Below are 18855 nucleotides of genomic sequence, written 5' to 3'. Positions count from 1 at the left end.
CACTGGCAGAACCTGTCTAATGTAACCATTTGGAATTTTGGAGTCTATCGAATGCTTATAATTTCCAGGGGAATGCTTGGATGACAAATTGGGAAATCTCAGCTTTTAGCACAGTAGTAGTTACCCATCTCCTACCCCAGCCCCATGGCAGATGGCTATGCACACATTTCAAAAGTAGCTTGCAGGAACCAGGATAGGCAAAAAGGACCTCTCCCTCCAAATATTGGGGATCTGTGCTCTGATCTCTGTTTGCTGCTTCTGCTCACAGCATCATGTAACCCCATAGTAACCCCAAAGAAAATAGCTATAAATATATACAAAAGGAAATGAGAAGAATTCAAATGTTTCACTTCAAAAAAATCAACTAAACATAAAAGGTGACAGTAATACAGGAAATGAGGGACAAAATATAAGATGTATAGAAAGCAAACAGCAAAATGACAGACATCCTTTCTTATCAGTAATTACTTTAAATGTAAATGGATTAAACTCTCCATCAGAAGACAGAGATGGGTGAAATGGGTTTTAACAAAAAGGCCAAAATATATGCTCTCTATGTGAGACTAATTTTACATACAAAGACACACAGTGAAAATGAAGGGATAGAAAAGGATATTCCCTGTAAATAATACCCAAAAGACAGCAAGGGTAGCTAGCTATTTAATATAAGTATCAGACAAAATAGACTATAAATTGTAAGAGCTAAAACACTGAAGCAACCTGTGTCCACCGATAAATGAATGAATAAGCAAAGTATAGTACATACAAACAGAAGAATATTAAAAAAGGAAACAGCCTTTAAAAAGTAAATTCTGACATATGTACAACATAGATGCAACTTAAGGACATTATGTTAAGTGAAATAAGTCACAAAATGAGAAATACTGTGTGATTCCACTTACATGAGGTACTTAGCATAGTCAAATTCATAGAGACAGAAAGCAGAATGGTGGGAATGAGGAGTTATTGTTTAATAGGTACAGAATTTCAGTTTTGCTAGATGAAAATAGTTCTGCAGATGATGGTGGTTGTATGGTAAGGGAGTTAGAGAAGGCGAGGTTCGGAAAAAGAATGAGACCAGCACTTTACAGGAACAGATCACCTTTAATGAGGCCAGAAGGGGCAGCAGTCAGATTAGTGAGCTGCTGCACTAACCCAAGAACAGAGTAAGTATATATAGGCACGTATGTGGAAATCTACTGTCTTACGGGGGCCTGTTCTTCTCCAAGGTTGTTTGGAGTAGTTATCTCTTAAATGGCTGGGGCAAGGAATTCTGGAGATCGGCCAGAGGCTGGACCGGCTGGGAGATGGACATAATCAACCTTAATGTCCATTTTTTTTCCTTCGGGTGAGAGAGTTCTTTGTTTTGCATAGAATGGTGGGGAGGACCCAGAGGGGAGTTTTAACTCCAGGCTATTTTGAGCCATGTAACTTTCCTTCAGTGGTGATGGTTGCATAACAATATGAATGTACTTAATACCGCCAAAATGCACATTTAAAAATGGTTATGATGGTAATGTTATGTGTATTTTACCACAATTAAAAAAAGGAAAAAAAAGGAAATAGATTATGTGGTCATTAGGGGTTGAAGAGGAGGGGAAATGAGGAGTGACTGCTAATGGACAAGATGTTTCTTTTTGAGATGACGAAAATGCTTTAGAATTAGATAGTGGTCATGGTTGTACGGACTTCCCTGGCAGCTCAGACAGCAAAGTGTCTGCCTACGACGTGGGAGACCCAGGTTCGATCCCTGGGTCAGGGAAGATCCCCTGGAGAAGGAAATGGCAAGCCACTCCAGTGTTCTTGCCTGGAGAATCCCATGGATGGAGGGGCCTGGTGGGCTCTAGTCCACATACTTTGTGAATATACCAAAACCAACAAAGTAGTCATTTTTTAAATGGTGACATTTATGGTACAGAGTAAAATTTATCTTTTTAATGTGTAGTTCTATAAGTTTTAACAAAGGCACATGGTCGTGTAAATATTAATACCAGCTCAATCAAAACACCATTATCATAAATTTTGAAACTCCATTCCTTCTTGCAAAAACCTGGTTTGATTCCACTGTTCTATTAATCTCTTTCCTTTCACTTCCCCAATCCTGGTATATGTGGTCTATATCCACTATCTTCTCTTCATACTCCTGTCTTAATCCCCTACAATCTAACTATTGCCATTACACGAAATTGTTCCTTTTCCCAATCTCATTATTCTATCTGACAATATCTACTAAATTTGAGATTTTAAAGTGACCTTTGAATCTTCCTCTCCTTTATTTTCCTTATCCCATTATTAATATATCACCAAATTTTAAAATCTTTTTTTCATAGTATCTGTCATATATTTTGGAGAAGGAAATGGCAACCCACTCCGGTGTTCTTGCCTGGAGAATCCCAGGGATGGGGGAATCTGGTGGGCTTCCATCTATGGGGTCGCACAGAGTCGGACATGACTGAAGCGACTTAGCAGCAGTCATATATTTCCTTTTTCACAGCAGTCTTATTTCAGACCTTCACCTCACATCTAGATTATTCAAATAGTATGTACTTCTTTTTAACCTATCCTGCACCTTGTTTCCAGGTTTATCAATTGATATAATTCATGTAAAGCACTTTATAAGCCATAGAGCAGTATATAAGTATTATATTCTTAAGACACAATTATTTCAAGTCACCCCTCTATTCAAGAATAAACAATGAATTCTCATTGCCTAAAGTATCAACTACTCTAGCCAATGTCCCTCTAAGACAGAAGTTCTCCAACTGTCTCGGTTCATGGTACCTGTAGTGTCTCAAGTTTTTCACGGCACCCTTAGGTCTCAAGAAATATGTACTAGTTGCATTTACTCTTAAACAGTTATGTACAAATAATAAGTATGGACTAAAATGTAGTGTCCACCTGAAAATATATATATTAAAATATTTCTATTTCAATCTTAAATAGCCACAATTACGTATAATGGAATGGGTATGCCTATTGGATATCAAACAATTGTTCAAACCTTGGAATCAAATTGGACACAACATCCCTAATTTCTTATTCAACACTGATTTTTTTGTGTATTGCTTGCTTTTTATCACAGTAATCACAAAAAATCCAGATTCACAAAGATACAATGGAATCAAAAGTAATTAAATATTTTTATACCTAGAAGTGTGGTGTTAGCATAACAAATACCTAAAAATGTAGAAGTGGTTTGGAATTGGGCAGTGGGGCAGAGGCTGGAAGAATTTGAAGAACATTACACAAATTGCCTGGATTGCCTTGAATAGACTGTAGAAATACGGATGTTAAACACTCCACTGGTAGGGCGCTCAGAAGTGCAGATCATGGTAGAAAAAAACACAAACTTCCTCAGAGTATATCTAAGTCACTGGGAACAGATTGTTAGTAGAATGATGGATGTTAAAATTGTTGCTGGTAAAGGCTCAGAAGGATATTAGCAACATGTTATTAGAAAACTTGTTATGTAGTGGCAGAAAGCTTAGCAGAATTGGATCCAAGACAAGGTGGAAAGCAGAACTCCTAAATGACAAAACTGGACATTTAGTTGAGGAGATTTCCAAGCAACGTGCTAAAAGTATGGTCTAGTGGCTGCTTCGGAGAAGGCAATGGCACCCCACTCCAGGACTCTTGCCTGGAAAATCCCATGGACGGAGGGGCCTGGTAGGCTGCAGTCCATGGGGTCGCTAGGAGTTGGACATGACTGAGCGACTTCACTTTCACTTTTCACTTTCATGCATTGGAGAGGGAAATGGCAACCCACTCCAGTGTTCTTGCCTGGAGAATCCCAGGGACGGGGGAGCCTGGTGGGCTGCTGTCTATGGGGTTGCACAGAGTCAGACACGACTGAAGCGACTTAGCAGCAGCAGCAGCAGTGGCTGCTTGCTTACATAAAATGTGAGAAGAAAGAAATAAACTGAGGGAAGAACTGTTCAATAAAAAAGGAACCAGGACTTAATGATTTTGGAAAGTCTCAACTTATTCAGATTGCAAAAGATGCTACAATGTAAATCCAAGACAGTGGCTGGACAACCTTTTGCTAATATCTTAGGAAGATCAAAAGGTCAAAGCACTCAGTCATACAAAAAGTTCTCTGAAAAGACTGAACATATTAGATCTCCACCACCATCTCAGCAGAAGAATAGAAATAGGACTATCTAAGAAAGATCTGTCAAGAATCTCTTGTCTGAATGAGTATCCATGATATATACCTGAGACCCACAAGGTTCTTGAGAATGGTACATTATCATGTCAATGTATGGCAAAAACGACTACAATATTGTAAAGTAATTAGCCTCCAATTAACATAAATAAATTAAAAAAACCCTGCTAAATTGGCCTGAAAGGGACAGAGAGAGTGTGAAAGAAGGTTGTTGGACCCCCAAAACTCTACAGTCAAGAAACAAGTTGAAACAAGATGAAACTACTCAGCTACAAATACACGCTTGTGTGTGTGTTTGTGTTCAGTTGCATCCAACTCTTTTGTGACCCCATGGACTGTAGCCCACTAGGCCCCTCTGTCCATGGGGATTTTGCAGGCAAGAATACTGGAGTGGATTGCCATTTCCTCCTCCAGGGAACCTTCCTGACCCAGGAATTGAATCCATGTCTCCTGCATTGGCAGGTGGATTCTTCATCACTGAGCCTCCTGGGAAACACACATAAATACATGCTATCCTTCAAGAAAAAGGAAAGTCGAGTCTGCGGGTGGAGCCAGGAGGACAGAATAGAGCCTTAAATCCAAAGGGTGGAGCTGAAAGCCCCAGAAGAGTATTTCCAGGCCTTGAAATTTAATGAAGTTAGCTTGCCTGGATTCCTTTTTCTGTCAGATTTTCTCCCTGTTTGAACTGGAACATCTCTAATTGGTATCCTATGTCTGTCCCACCATTGTATTTTGGAAGCAAAATATAAAAAAATTTTAAAAAGACACACACCTGCATATGGAGAGGAATTTTACCCCACGATGCATCAGACTCAGTATCATTCATACTTGATTTAGATGAGATTTGGGAACTGTGAGTTGAGGACATTAAAAACTTAGACTAAGTTGCTCTAAGAGTTGAGACTTTGGGGGATGCTGGGATGGGATAGATGTATTTTGCATGTGTGATGTAAGTGGATCTTAGGAGGCCAGAGAGCAGATTGTCATAGCATAATAATGGTCCTTCAAAGATGTCTATGTCCTAATCCCTGAAACCTGTGAATATATCAGGTTACATTTCAAGGGGGAAATCAAGTTGCAGGTGGCATTAAGGTTACTCATCAGCTGACCTTAAGACAGGGAGATTATCTTGAATTACCAACACAGTCATAAGGGTCCTTAAAAGTGGAAGAGTGAGGCAGAAGAGTCAGAATCAAACGAGATGTGATGACAGAAGCAAGGTCATCAGAGTGATATGATATGAGGACCCAACCCATCATTGATGGCTTTGAATGTGGATGGAGGAAGAGGGCCATGGGCCAAGGAATGCTGGCAGACTCTAAAAGCTTGAAAAGCCAACAAAATAGATTCACCCCTAGAGCCTCCAGAAATAAATGCAGCTTTGCCAACACCTTGATTTTAGCCCAGTGAGCTCTGAGATGGACTTCTAACCTACAGAACTCTAAGCCAATAAATCAGTGTTGTCTTAAGGCGCTAAGTTTGTGGTAATTTGTTATGACAGCAACTGAAAACAATTTCTACTGCTTATGGGCAAGAGTCAAGTACCACTGTACTCCCCTCAAAAATTTTAAATATCCCATGGCTCCCCTGTGACTTCATTATGTGCAGCTTGGCACACAGTTTGGGAAGTGGGGCTTTAGGGAAGGGGTCAACAAACTACAACCTGTGGGCCAAATCCAGGCTGCTGCCTGTTTTCATAAACAAAACTGTACTGAACACAGACATGTTCATTCCTTTACTTATGTCTGTGGCTGTGTTCGTACTACAGCAGAATCGAGTACTTTCATACTACAGCACAACTGAGTAGTAGTGACAGAGCCCACACCACCGATAAAGCTAAAACTATTTACTTCCCGGCCCTTCACAGAAAGATTTGCCAATCCCTGCTTTAGGATAGGGCCCTATGTTATTCTTCCCATTCCGAGTTTCTGTCATTGCCTGATTTAGCTCCTGCTATAATTTCATCCTGGAATTCCCCTCCATCCCTTTTTAAAACGCTGTATCTTTAAGGCAAATCTTAAGTCACACTGTTTACTTAAAACCTTCCATATCTGTTCTATCAGCAAATGTTTCCTGTACCATACCACTTAGTTCCAAATAATCAGTTTATTGCTCCGTTTCATGTTGGTAACAATCCGTCATTACAATTAGACCGTGAGCTCCTCAAAGACAGCAACTGTGTCTCGAATATCTCTGGAAAATTCCACAAAACCTAGCCACTGTGCCATGCACCAGTGAGGTGCTCAGTTAGTATGTGTTGATTGCATTTCTTAAGCTGAAATTCACTCTAAAAATGTTGTAAGTTTGAGCCCTGGTAGTTGCAGCTGAAATTTGATACCCACAACTATTAAAAGTGATATTACAAGTGATTTATTTGTAGACATTCCAGCAGTGTGATGGCTGAAACCTCTTTTAGCAGTTTTGAAATCTATAATAAATACTCCTAGGATGAGTTTGTGATGGCAGACAATCTTCTCTAATCACCCTCTCAAATTCCCTCATATATTAACAAAACACTTTTTTCAGTGAATATAAAACAGAATGGAAAGGGAAATGATGTCAGAATTGGGGTGAGTTACACAAATTTCTCATCCTCAGAAGACTCTGTATGCAGGATAGTATACTAGTTTTCTGTTTTTAATAAAATGTGCAGCAGATATTAAGCTACTTAAGCCAGAACTCCCATATATTTAACTGAATAAACCTACTCTCTATGGAATACCTCCATTTGGATTCCCCTGCCATCACCTAAAACTCATCATACTGAAATGAAACATCACAAACCAAGAGTCTAATACCTCTAAAATTTAAAAGGTAGATGCAGGGGTGGCAGAGACGGCATAGGAGGATATTACATAGCTTTAGTATCTAACATTTGGATTTCACAAATCTCAACTATTTGGTTAATCACCAGAAATTCACTACTCCTTTCACTCAAGAGAAATAGAATGACTCGGCTCTGGACTTTTGCCAAACTGATGTCATTCCTAAACTTTCATTCTTGTGAGTCAAGTCCGAATCAAAGATCTCCATTATGGGCCAGACTCATGTTTAAAAGACTATTTTACTTAAATTAAGGGCAGACAGTTATCATAATCACTGAGTAGCCCTAGGGACCAAGAACCAATTACCCTGAAATTAATCTGAGGTTGTCATCCAAATAGTTATCAGTCTGTCAAATATTAAACCTAAAATTCTTATGGTTTTGTATAAATTAAGGCACAACATTTAACTAATTTTATTATAGTTTGGACACAAAACAAAAAAAGATTTGGGGAATTACTTTCCCTCCACTCTAACAAAAGATTTGCTGCTGAGATTTCAAGGAAAACAACACCAAAAGTCCTCACGCCTTCTTTCTCCATACTCCCAGAACACCCTTTGCCCTTTCACATACTTTCCTCTGCTTAGAATGTCCTCTCCCCGCTTTGTTCACCTAGCAAACTCCAACTTTTCCTTGAAGTTTCAGCTCAAATGTATTCTGCTTTGTGAAGCCTTCCTTGACTCCTTTAGGCTTTATTTAAAGCTGCTTCCCATTTGGCATACAACCCTCATTAATACAATTATTTTATAGGTATTTCACTTTCTTATTTACATTCAGGGGCTTCCCAGGTAGTGCCAGTGGTAAAGAACCCACCTGCCAATGCAGGAGAAATAAAAGATGCTGGTTCAATCCCTGGGTTGGGAAGATCCCCTGGAGGAGGAAATGGCAACCCACTCTAGGATTCTTGCCTGGAAAATCCCATGGACAGAGAAACCTGGCGGGCTACAGTCCATGGGGTCACAAAGAGTCAGACACGACTAAATGCTGTGTGTGTGACTTACAACACACACAGCATTTACATATATCTCATCCCCACTCTAGTGTTCTTGCCTGGAGAATCCCAGGGACGGGGGTGCCAGGTGAGCTGCCGTCTCTGGGGTCGCACAGAGTCGGACATGACTGAAGCGACTCAGCAGCAGCAGCAGCAGCATCCCATTTGTTCATAGGCATCTAGGATTCTTAACTTTCATTCTTATGTCCGTAATGGCAGAGGGGATATCTCATAATACTTGATGAAAGAAGAATGTATGATCTATCCCTCCCTACAAGTTTTAAAACAAACTATTATACTCTGGTTAAAACAACTCCTTTGTCTCCTAAAAATAAATGAATGAAATACATAATGGTATTTGTAGCAACATGGTTGGACCTAGAGAGTGTCATACTGAGTGAAGTCAGACAGAGAAGAAATAGCATATGATACCCTTTATATGTGGAATCTAAAAAGAAATGATACAAATGAACTTACAAAACAGAAACAGACTCACAGACTTATGGTTGCTTGGGGAAAGGATCGGGGGGAAGAGATAAGTTACGGAGTTTGAGATGGGCATGTACACACTGCTATATTTAAAATGGATAACCAACAAGGAACTACTGTATAGCCCATGGAACTCTGCTCAATGTTATGTGGCAGCCTGGATGTGAGTGGGGTTTGGGGGAGAATGGATACATGAATATATATGGCTAAGTCCCTTTCCTGTTCACCTAAAATTATCACATTTTTTGTTAATCAGCTATTTCCCAATACAAAATAAAAAGTTTTTAAAAACTGTTTCACCATAAGTATTTTACTAAATAATCCCTATACTCTTTCCATAATTTTTAAAGTTTATTTCAATTGGGCTCCATACATCATGCATCAGTGAGGTTTAATTTAAAAATCAAATCATTTTATTTATAATCTTAGAAAATAGATTTGAAGGAATTCTCAGTTAACTTATCTGGCTGGTTTTAAGAGATGATTTTAGAGTTTTCAGAGAATAGAATCATATCTGAACAAACCATTAGAAACACCTCAGGTTGGGAGTGACTCACCGGTACTCCTTGGTGTATTCAAAGTCTTGTTTATTGTAGGCAGGTTTTAAGAAATTGCACTCAATGACTCCAATTACTCCCACACCTTCTCCATGAGTTGGCTTAGAAGAAAAATAGTAATTTCAACACTTACATTAATGTTGACTGCCTAGAGGCACTTCCTTTTGATTCCAAACAATAACAGAAAGGTTATATAACATTCACGGGCAAGGAAAGGCCAGTAATACCTAGAGAAACACTGGGAATTTACTCCAATAGACTGCAAGTATTACAATGAATTGGAACCTATGCCAAATTTTAGGGCAGAGATTTTCAAACTGTGATCCATAGATTCCCTAGGATTTTCCAGGAAAACTCTACTTCACCCATGCTACTTCAAGGCACTTTCATCTGTTTTATATTAAGGGATTGCCATAAGATTCCATTTGAACAAAGAATGATAATACTAAAAAAAAAAAATTAAGGTTATATACTCCTGTTCTAAGGAACTAAAACCAAACTCCATCTGAAAAAAATTAAGGATGCTATGTAATCATCATACTCTATTAAAATAAAACAATGTTTATATATGTAAGGCCACAAACAACTGCGAAAGAGTCACACCTGTAGTGATTAATTACAAGTTGATACGAAAGATTTTTGGACTTAAAATCATTTTTGTATTCTTTAATGGAAGGAACTGAGTCAAAGTGTAATTAGACTGGCACACAAACAAGTTGTATAAAGATGATACAACAATGAAAAGAAATACAGGCTGCAAACTAGCTCTCCTGGGTCGTATGTAAAACCTTGTCCTACTGTGTAACATAAAGCAGCTTATCATCCTTTGTGCATTAGCAATCTTATCTATAAAATAGGGATGAATGAGATACTTATGGATGTTACCACTTTAAGTTGTCATTAAAACTTGAAGATGATGGTAATATTTCTATACTTCAATTATAAAGCACTTTTGTATGATTTATTCCATTTAAATCTCTCAACTCTGTAAACTCTAAGGTAGGTAGAGCAAGTAAAACTACTATTGTTTCCATTTTACAGGTAAGAAAATTGAGCCGCAGGGAAATTAAACAATGTAGCCAAGGTTACATGGCTTTTAGTTGGAAAAACTGGGACTCAAATCCTGGTCATCAAACACTAAATTTTATGCACCTTCCACTTTGCCTTATTGTCTCCACAAGAAAATGGAAAGCGCTACCTCAAACATTAGTAAACTTATACACGTGGCAGAGTTGCTGGTGCTCTCATTCTACCTCTTATTAACAGTGACCTAAAAAATGCATTCAGTAAAGCTCCTGGGTTAACATTTATGAAGAATGATAAGTAGAAAGAGCTTCTGAACATAAGACAGCTCACTGGTAACACAGAATTCCAGGATCAGATTTAACAACCATCTCAAGGTGGCAGTAAAAAGCTATTCATTAGTTTATCACTTTTGCAAAATTTAAATCCTCTTCCTACTCTTTTCAGCCTTCTATGACAAAGAAACATTAACTACTCACCTTTACCTGGCACCCCACCTTCTCAAAAGACTTTATGAGGCGGTTGTTATGATACATCATTACTCCAAACTGGTTATTATCCTTGCAAGAGAACCCAAAAGTTATTTTCACCTGCTTATTCTGAGAAGAAAATCATTAAGGAGACAAACACCAGAGGCTTTAGCACACAAAATTTTGCATTATATTATAGCAAAAAAACATCAACCACCAGTGTATATGAACTGGTACAAACTTTTTACAAAGCATTTTAAAAATCTGTATCAACAGCTTTAAAAATATTCTTTTTTTTTTTTTTGCTGATCTTTATTTATTTATCTTTTCTTCAATTTTAATTAAAAAAAATTATACATGTGTTCCCCATCCTGAACTCTCCACCTTTGACCACGTAATTCTATTTCAGGAATTTATACTACAGAAATAGTGAGAGAAGACCATAAAGGTTTATGAGTTATAGAGATTTATCAATGATTTATAACAGCTTAAAAAACAAATAATTTATATGTTTGACAATAAGGGAATGACTAAATAAATGTTAGTGTAGCCACATGGTCTGTTACACAGTTCTTATAATTATGCCCTTAAAAAATATTTGGGAATATTAGGAAATGTTCAGAATATAATAAGTATCACTGAAAAATATGTACTATAAATATATGCATAAAAAGACTATAAGAAAATATATCAAAGTATCATCAGTGATCTAAAAATTCATAAAACACAAAACATTACCTAACCTTTGCTAACTGCCTAATTTACTACTAAATACATGGCACAACACAATTAAAAGCAATAAGGCATGTCCAGCTAGTCATACAAAACACAATGAAAGCAAAAGCACAAGGAACAAAATCACTTTCAAAAGTAAAGGACAATAATTCTGCTGGAAGGCACACTAATCCTGTTGTAATCTATTTCATGGGAAGAAGTTAACAAGCTTGAATAAATGAAACAAAGAGAACTAATTATACATAAACATGAATAATTATGAATTTTTAGCAAGTCCTATTTGATTTAAAAATCAAGGTAAGGGAGTGAGAAAGATAAAGGGGAGAGAAAGAAACTGAGATTTTCATTAAAACAAATACTAAAAGAAATCTTCATGTCTAAATGAGTTAAAATTTTTGTTACTTTTTCAAAAACTGATCTCCATTATCATCTCTAAGTAACAAGCTACTTGCATCAAATCCATGTGATAAATGGACCAGATATGATATGAAGACATGACATAAGTGATACATAACACAGTAATATTTGGCTCACAACATCTCATGTTCTGGTCTCCAGAAGCCCAAATCAAACCACAAGTAAGACCCCATTCCAATGCAAAAACGAAATAGGGCAAAACTGCCCAAAACAAAAAACCAAAATTCTATACCACAAAATTAACACTTTAAAGATAAAGACTGTCAAATTGTTTCCGTTATACACTTTTAAACTCTAAATTATGATGTGGGAGTACACTGGAGTAGGAGGTTCCCAAATTATTATGAGGGGAAAGGACAAGAGGGGAGAAGAAGCCTTTGATAACAGGAATAAATAAGTTAGCATCAGTATCTTTTCCCTCAGTGACCTTTAGAGAAATTTTATTAGAAATTACATTTTACTCATAAAAAGCCTCTTGATGAAGGTGAAAGAGGAGAGTGAAAAAGTTGGCTTAAAGCTTAACATTCAGAAAAAGAAGATCATGGCATCTGGTCTCATTACTTCACAGGAAATAGATGGGGAAACAGTGTCAGACTTTATTTTTGGGGGCTCCAAAATCACTGCAGATGGTGACTGCAGCCATGAAATTAAAAGACGCTTACTCCTTGGAAGAAAAGTTATGACCAACCTAGATAGCATATTCAAAAGCAGAGACATTGCTTTGCCAACAAAGGTCCGTCTAGTCAATGCTATAGTTTTTCCAGCGGTCATGCATGGATGTGAGAGTTGGACTGTGAAGAAGGCTGAGCACTGAAGAATTGATGCTTTTGAACTGTGGTGTTGGAGAAGAGTCCCTTGGACTGCAAGGAGATCCAACCAGTCCATTCTAAAGGAGATCAGCCCTGGGATTCCTTTGGAAGGAATGATGCTAAAGCTGAAACTCCAGTACTTTGGCCACCTCATGCGAAGAGTTGACTCATTGGAAAAGACTCTGATGCTGGGAGGGATTGGGGGCAGGAGGAGAAGGGGACGACAGAGGATGAGATGGCTGGATGGCATCACTGACTCGACGGATGTGAGTCTGAGTGAACTCTGGGAGTTGGTGATGGACAGGGAGGCCTGGCGTGCTGCGATTCATGGGGTCGGAAGAGTCGGGCACGATTGAGCAACTGAACTGAACTGAACTGAATAGTGAATTCATTTAGCCCAAATTCTAACAGGGGAAAGTAACTAGTTTAATGGGAAGGGAGGCTGAGAAGAGCTGAGGTATATACAGAATGAACGCTTAGAAGGTATCCTGATAGAAATCCATAAGAGAAAGAAGCTGAAGGCAGAAATATAGTATATCCTGAAACAGTAGTTGAAAAGCACTTTTTTAGACTGGCTCTGTTAAACTTAAGGCACTAAGATCCCAGCTCCATACAGTGATATTATAACTAATTTACCTACAGATGCTAATGATGTTAGCTCTGGCTTTGTTAAGCTGGGTGTGTTTAGGGTGTTTGTTTTTTTTTTTTAACTTTCATAGTAGACAAGGATTAATCCATCTGCTTATGAGTAACAACCGTATGGCTATTTAAAAAGGGAACAGCATTTTCTAATTTTTGGTCAAGGGAAGAAAGACAAAGTAAGCTAGATAATGCCTCTGATAAAGTAAACAGTGTGTGAACAGGTTTCTTGGGCCAAGAGCTGAGCTTATTACTAGAAAGTAAATGACAAGAGCAATTCTTCAAAAGTACTTATGAATTCTCATCCTTTCAAACACTTGTTTGGACCCCAAATTCATAAACAAAGATGGACCTAATTTCCATAGTTTGCCTTAAGATTCCTCAAGTGTCTGAAATTCATTCCCAAGGCAATATGGGGGCAGAAGTGAAAGTGAGTAATTAACTTCTCTGAATGGCTGCAATTATGAGAAGTACAAGGAAATCCATGTCAAATCTGTTGAAGATTTCTCTCACCCTAGGTTTCCCATCTTCTAACTTCTATCAACATAAGTCTGGACTTCTTACAGCAAAACTCATAGCCTATCCAAAAGATTAACAAATTTAAGTCAACATTTTGCAACAAATTTAAGTCAACATTTTACATATCAATTAATATGTAACAAAATTCCTGTACAAACCCAACAGCATGGATCATTCCTTATAGTAGAGATTCTCAAACTTGGTTACTCATTATAATCTGTGGAGGATTTTTAAATTAAGAAATATTTTTTTTAAAAAAAGAGATTTCAGAATCTACTGAACCAGAATCTCTAAAGACTCAGGATGCTGTATAATTTTAATAATTTCCAGGTGATCTCTGATAAAACTGGTGCATAGGTTGGCTTTAGAAATATCTCCTTAGAATACAGTAAAAGAGGGCTTGTACTATAACACATTTTTTAATTGGAAAAGGAAAGATTTCTGTTTTTATGTGCCAACTTGGAAATCTAATCCTGAAGCAAAGAGGTCAGTTTCATGTAGTTGAAAGGATACTGTGAAGGTAGGTTTATATATATCATATCCTACATTGGCCAGGCTCTTGGCAATCATCTGGGTAGTCACCTTCTTCTGACGCAGAAAAATTTTCATTCGTGGCTTCATGTATAGAATGCCACAAAATGCCTATGGAACAGTGAAGGGAAAGTTATTACACAATATTGCCAATTCAACTGACATCCCCATAAAACGCTGCTAGCATCTGAGATCTCATCTGAGCAAAGATTTGGCTCAGTTTGTATACTTTGTTATTCTACATCAACTCCCATACTAAGTACTGCTGACTATATTAGCTACACTGTTTGAGTGCAGACAGTGAAAAGGAATCCGAGTATAGGGTTAAAAGGTTGTCATCTTTATAAAGTGAAATTTTGTTCTGTAATATTTTCATGTTACAGGACATCTTACCTCTCATTGTTGAAGAAAAACCACTCTTACTCACCCGTAATGAGTACTCTGTTTCTGGCAGCTCAGAGGAAACGCCACCAGTCTCTTTTTCATCTGTGCCAAAGTCTGTTACCAGGATATCATACTGATCTGTATCAAAGTCCAACTCAGACTTTCCATCTTTATTTCTGGGTAAAAGAGAGAAGTACCAATCTAACAAAAACTGGCTCCAAAGGACAAAAATGCACTAGGAACCCAAGAGAAAAGAAACAACATGAGCCAAAACTCAGATACCTATTTCTTCCCCTGACTACCAGTTCAAAGGAACTATGTGTTATTTGCTTTGAAGATCACACAATATTTAAGGGTATTTCCGGTCTAAACAATTCTGATATGTTTCATAGAGGTGTGATACTAAGTAGCAAAGGAAAGAAAAAAAAGTCAGGTGGGGATGTTTGTGATCTGATAAATCAAATGGCTACAGCAGCTATCCTTGATGCAGGGTCTTAATATAGAATTGTCAGGTAGGTCATTCCACATGATTTCCCCCAACTGAATAAACAGATGAATCAAAATCTACTCTTTCTAACTTCAGTAATAGTATAAGGACTAGTAAGATTTCCCCAGATCTAATTCTATTTCTTAGAAGAAAAAAAAAAGGTTGTGATAGAAACAACATATCCTTATTAGTCTTCTAGGAGATCATTTATATAATTGTCATTTAAATATAATAGTACTCATATTCCTTTCCCAAGGATATTTCTTCTCATAATCCCTTCAGGTCACTTAAATATGGTCTATTCCAAGACCCTAGGCTACATCACTAACAACTGCCAGGAGGAAAAAGGCAAGACTCATCTTTGTTACTGGAAAAAACTCCAAATAATGGATTACAGAGAAAAAACATATATCAGAATAACAGTTCCCCAAATTTGTTCTGTGTAATGGCAGTCCCCCAAGATACTCTTAAATATGAAATAAAGATATAAAGTCTGTATAATCAAATAAAATTGGAGAGACATTTTCTGATTTCCAAAGCCACCTCTAGCTCTAGGGACACCTTCTTCATACTTGAGGCTTCAGAGGCTCAGAGTTGCTGTGTTGAAAACATAGCTCCTTTTTCAGGGCTGAACCAGAGCCACTATCATACATATCCTGTATAAAGCTCAGGTCATTATAACAGTATATTCTATATTTTCCAGGATAATCCTGATTCCTGCTACCCATCCCACTCTAACAAATGTATTCTGAGGAGATTCCTGTCCCCCATGGCCCTCACCATTCACTGTCCAAGGAAAAGAGGTCTGGAGAGACAGTTTTTTAAAATTTGGAAACTGCATACTATATTGCTCTCTTAAATATTTTCACTGTATGTTGAAATAATGTTAGCATATTAGAGCCTCTCAGAAGTGCTATAATAAAGTTATGTGGTAAGCTCTGTTTAAGCCAGCTCTTCCCAAAGTTATTTGACCATGGAATCTTATTTATGTAACACCTAGTACCATAAACTGAGAAACAATATACAAAGAGAAAAGTCTGCTGAAAATGCGTTTAAATCACTTGAAATGCTTCAAGAAAATGATCCTTTATAATATAAATTATATTACTTTGAGGTTTTCCTAGTAGGACACAGGAGGATGTAAATTACCTTACTTTTTTTTTTTTTTAAATTCAAAGTACTTTCTATATGGACCACCACAGTTTTTTAACTAAGTTTTATCCAACTAAGAAATGAGGCAAAATACTTGACCTATGGAGAAAAAGAAGAATGAATATATCTGATACTGCATGAATATATCTGATACTGTATTCTATTAAACATAAAAGTAGCACTTCTATTTTATACTAAAGGCTTTTTGGTTTCAATGGACACTATTTCATTTAACATGACAAGGTGAGACAAATGACATATCCTAAACTATTTCTACGTAGCTTTATTAGCTCTAAACATATGACCTGAAGTCAACTTCATTATAGTTCAAATTTATCTGCTTCAAAGATTTTTCTACTTCTGATCCAACTACTCTGAAAGCACAAATACACATGTCCTTATTATTTTAAGATTGTGTTGTGCTTTGTTACCCTAAATTTTCTTCCTTATACTTCATTTTCACTGTCAAATAGGTGAAATAACTATCACTGACCTACCTCTAAACAGTGTCTTTGAATACACAATAGATATTTATAATGGATTTGGAAGATTTTAGAATAATATTGAACTATCTTGATGGTAACAGCTTCAGGATATGTATACAGGTCTCCACATTATTAAGCTGCATATTTTACCACTAAGAAGCACTGTCTCAAACAGAGCTGTGGTTCTAAGAAAGTTAAGGAAAAGTATGCAGTGAGATACAAACATGTATCAAAATTTATCTACTCTGCTTCTCTATAGAAGAGATTTATTAAAATATGCTTCGTTGTATTGCTTCTGTTTATTAGAATCTATCACTCTTGGATACCATACCTGCGGATGTTCCAAATGAGAACACGAGTGCCTTTTTTGCCTGGGATGGCATCAAACTGGGACAGCAGGTCATTTTCACTGTTGAAAATTGAATAGTTCAAGATGGCTTCTAGGCTAGGCAAGGAATCCTCAGTAATAATCATTTTTTGTAAAACCAAGTATAGTCAAAGAAAAATTATCATCTTCAGAAGATGCTATCACAGGAAGATCTGCCTTTTGGGTTGCATGTTTAGACAAAATATAGACATAAAGATATAAAGCATGAACATTACTGCTTCCGAAGAAAGGGAAGCAGGGGGAAATGCAGAAAGATTATAGAGACTAATACCAAAATCAGTTACCCCTGCAGAATATTGCTTCAAAAATTCCATGTAAATTAAGACGGTCCTATACTTAAGAAACAGATCAAAGTCTGAGTTTTTAGACTCTTTGGAAGCAATGAGTTCAAACTTTATTGCTATACTGTCTGCGTAAAGATAACCTGGTATCTAACAAAAATAATAGCTTGCTCAGTTATAGAAAAATCAGCTATTCAGCTGTCAGATAAGCTAATGAACAGTATGTTTCTAGGAGGGTGACACAAATATAACTACTTTTAAGGGGGAAAAAGAGAGAAGGCCCCAGGGAACTGTACTGTAAGAGTGGTGAGGGGGTGGAGATAGTATATAGATCAAATCATAGAACAATGAAAACTGCAAAATAACTAAAACATTTGTTTCTTCCAATGATCCATTTATTTTAACAATGTTTAATAGGGTGAAATTCTAGTTAAATTTAAGACATCTGAATACCTCTTTAAATATGAAAACTTTTGATAGCTGGATTTGACCTGAAGAAAGAGGTTTCTATCAAAATTGTCAGTTTAGACTAATTTTTAACTAACATTTCCCATTTCCAGAAAGGATATTGTTTTGCTGGTTGAATGGAACAATTGGTACAATAACTGCTTGGGCCTGGACGCATTCCAGATACGTCTGTGATAGGAGTCCAACAGTGAGAGTGCCCCCGTTCTTGGTGAAGACAAGAGCATCCTTTCCTAGCCGCATGGAGCCTGACTTGAAACCATTACCAAAAACTCCGATGGGACACTGGCTCTTCTTTATGACTTTATCTGTAAAGCCAAAGCTGCAATTACACAAGAAAAAAGAAATCAGAAGAAATCAGAAAGATAAAAGAGCATCCTAAGATAGGTAGGCCAAATGTTTGGCTTACAAATGAAGAACACTTGTAAAAAGTTCTTCCTTTTGGTATTTCTGGGCAAAACTATTAAGTGAAAACATAGGAAATAACCATGGGGTAATGGCACTGATTTTCCTGTGTGGTTTGTGTGTACATAAACACTTCCACTGCATTAGAGTCACATATTATAAAGGTAAAGGTAGCCTCTTTTCACTAACAGAGGCTATGGCACAGCTGCCTTTCTTGTTTAGATAAAAGAGCTCTGTTTGTTAATAGAAAAGTTAGGGGAAGATGAGCAGGGTAGTTATCTCAGAGTACACCTGAGAGAGGGTAACGAGAGTACCAGATACTGACACTAGTCAGAGGTATGAGGCAGAGTAGGCATCCCTAACCTGGTTATGTCACTCTCTAGAAATTGCAAAGTCAGAGGTTATGTATCTTGCAAATTTCAACTATTCACTCAAAGGATAACACTTCCAATTCTTACCATCTGCTGGGACAGTTCATTGGAATGTGGCCAAGGGATAAAAATAGGTAGTTCTGCCTCTGAATATCAGCAAACAGCTGCAGTATAAAGTCTCTCGTGTTTTACTAAGGGCCTTTCACAAAGCCACCTCAACAATCTCTGCGGCCCCTTAGGATCAGCTTAATCTAGGAGCTAGATCCTT

General features: G+C 37.3%; 1 protein-coding gene across 4 annotated transcripts in view; it reads right to left on the bottom strand.

Annotated features, from left to right (window-relative positions):
• MORC4 (MORC family CW-type zinc finger 4) overlaps positions 1 to 18855 on the bottom strand; it is a 69053-nt gene that overhangs the window by 34269 nt on the left and 15929 nt on the right. For all 4 annotated transcript variants that reach the window (XM_086389665.1, XM_086389664.1, XM_086389666.1 and 1 more), the window contains 6 exons: positions 17916 to 18133; positions 17009 to 17156; positions 14597 to 14729; positions 14152 to 14280; positions 10529 to 10648; positions 9027 to 9127 (listed from right to left, as the gene is read on the bottom strand). In XM_086389665.1, coding sequence (XP_086245791.1) covers positions 9027 to 9127; positions 10529 to 10648; positions 14152 to 14280; positions 14597 to 14729; positions 17009 to 17156; positions 17916 to 18133 — 849 coding nt within the window. The remainder of the gene's footprint in view (positions 1 to 9026; positions 9128 to 10528; positions 10649 to 14151; positions 14281 to 14596; positions 14730 to 17008; positions 17157 to 17915; positions 18134 to 18855) is intronic.

The sequence above is a fragment of the Bos grunniens genome, chromosome X (assembly GCF_055505025.1).
Source record: "Bos grunniens cultivar Pamir isolate PY7600 chromosome X, Bosgru_T2T1.0, whole genome shotgun sequence".
In the NCBI taxonomy this organism is placed as follows: domain Eukaryota; kingdom Metazoa; phylum Chordata; class Mammalia; order Artiodactyla; family Bovidae; genus Bos; species Bos grunniens.
Note: the sequence above shows the minus strand (reverse complement) of the source record. Positions and strands in the feature narration are given on the sequence as shown.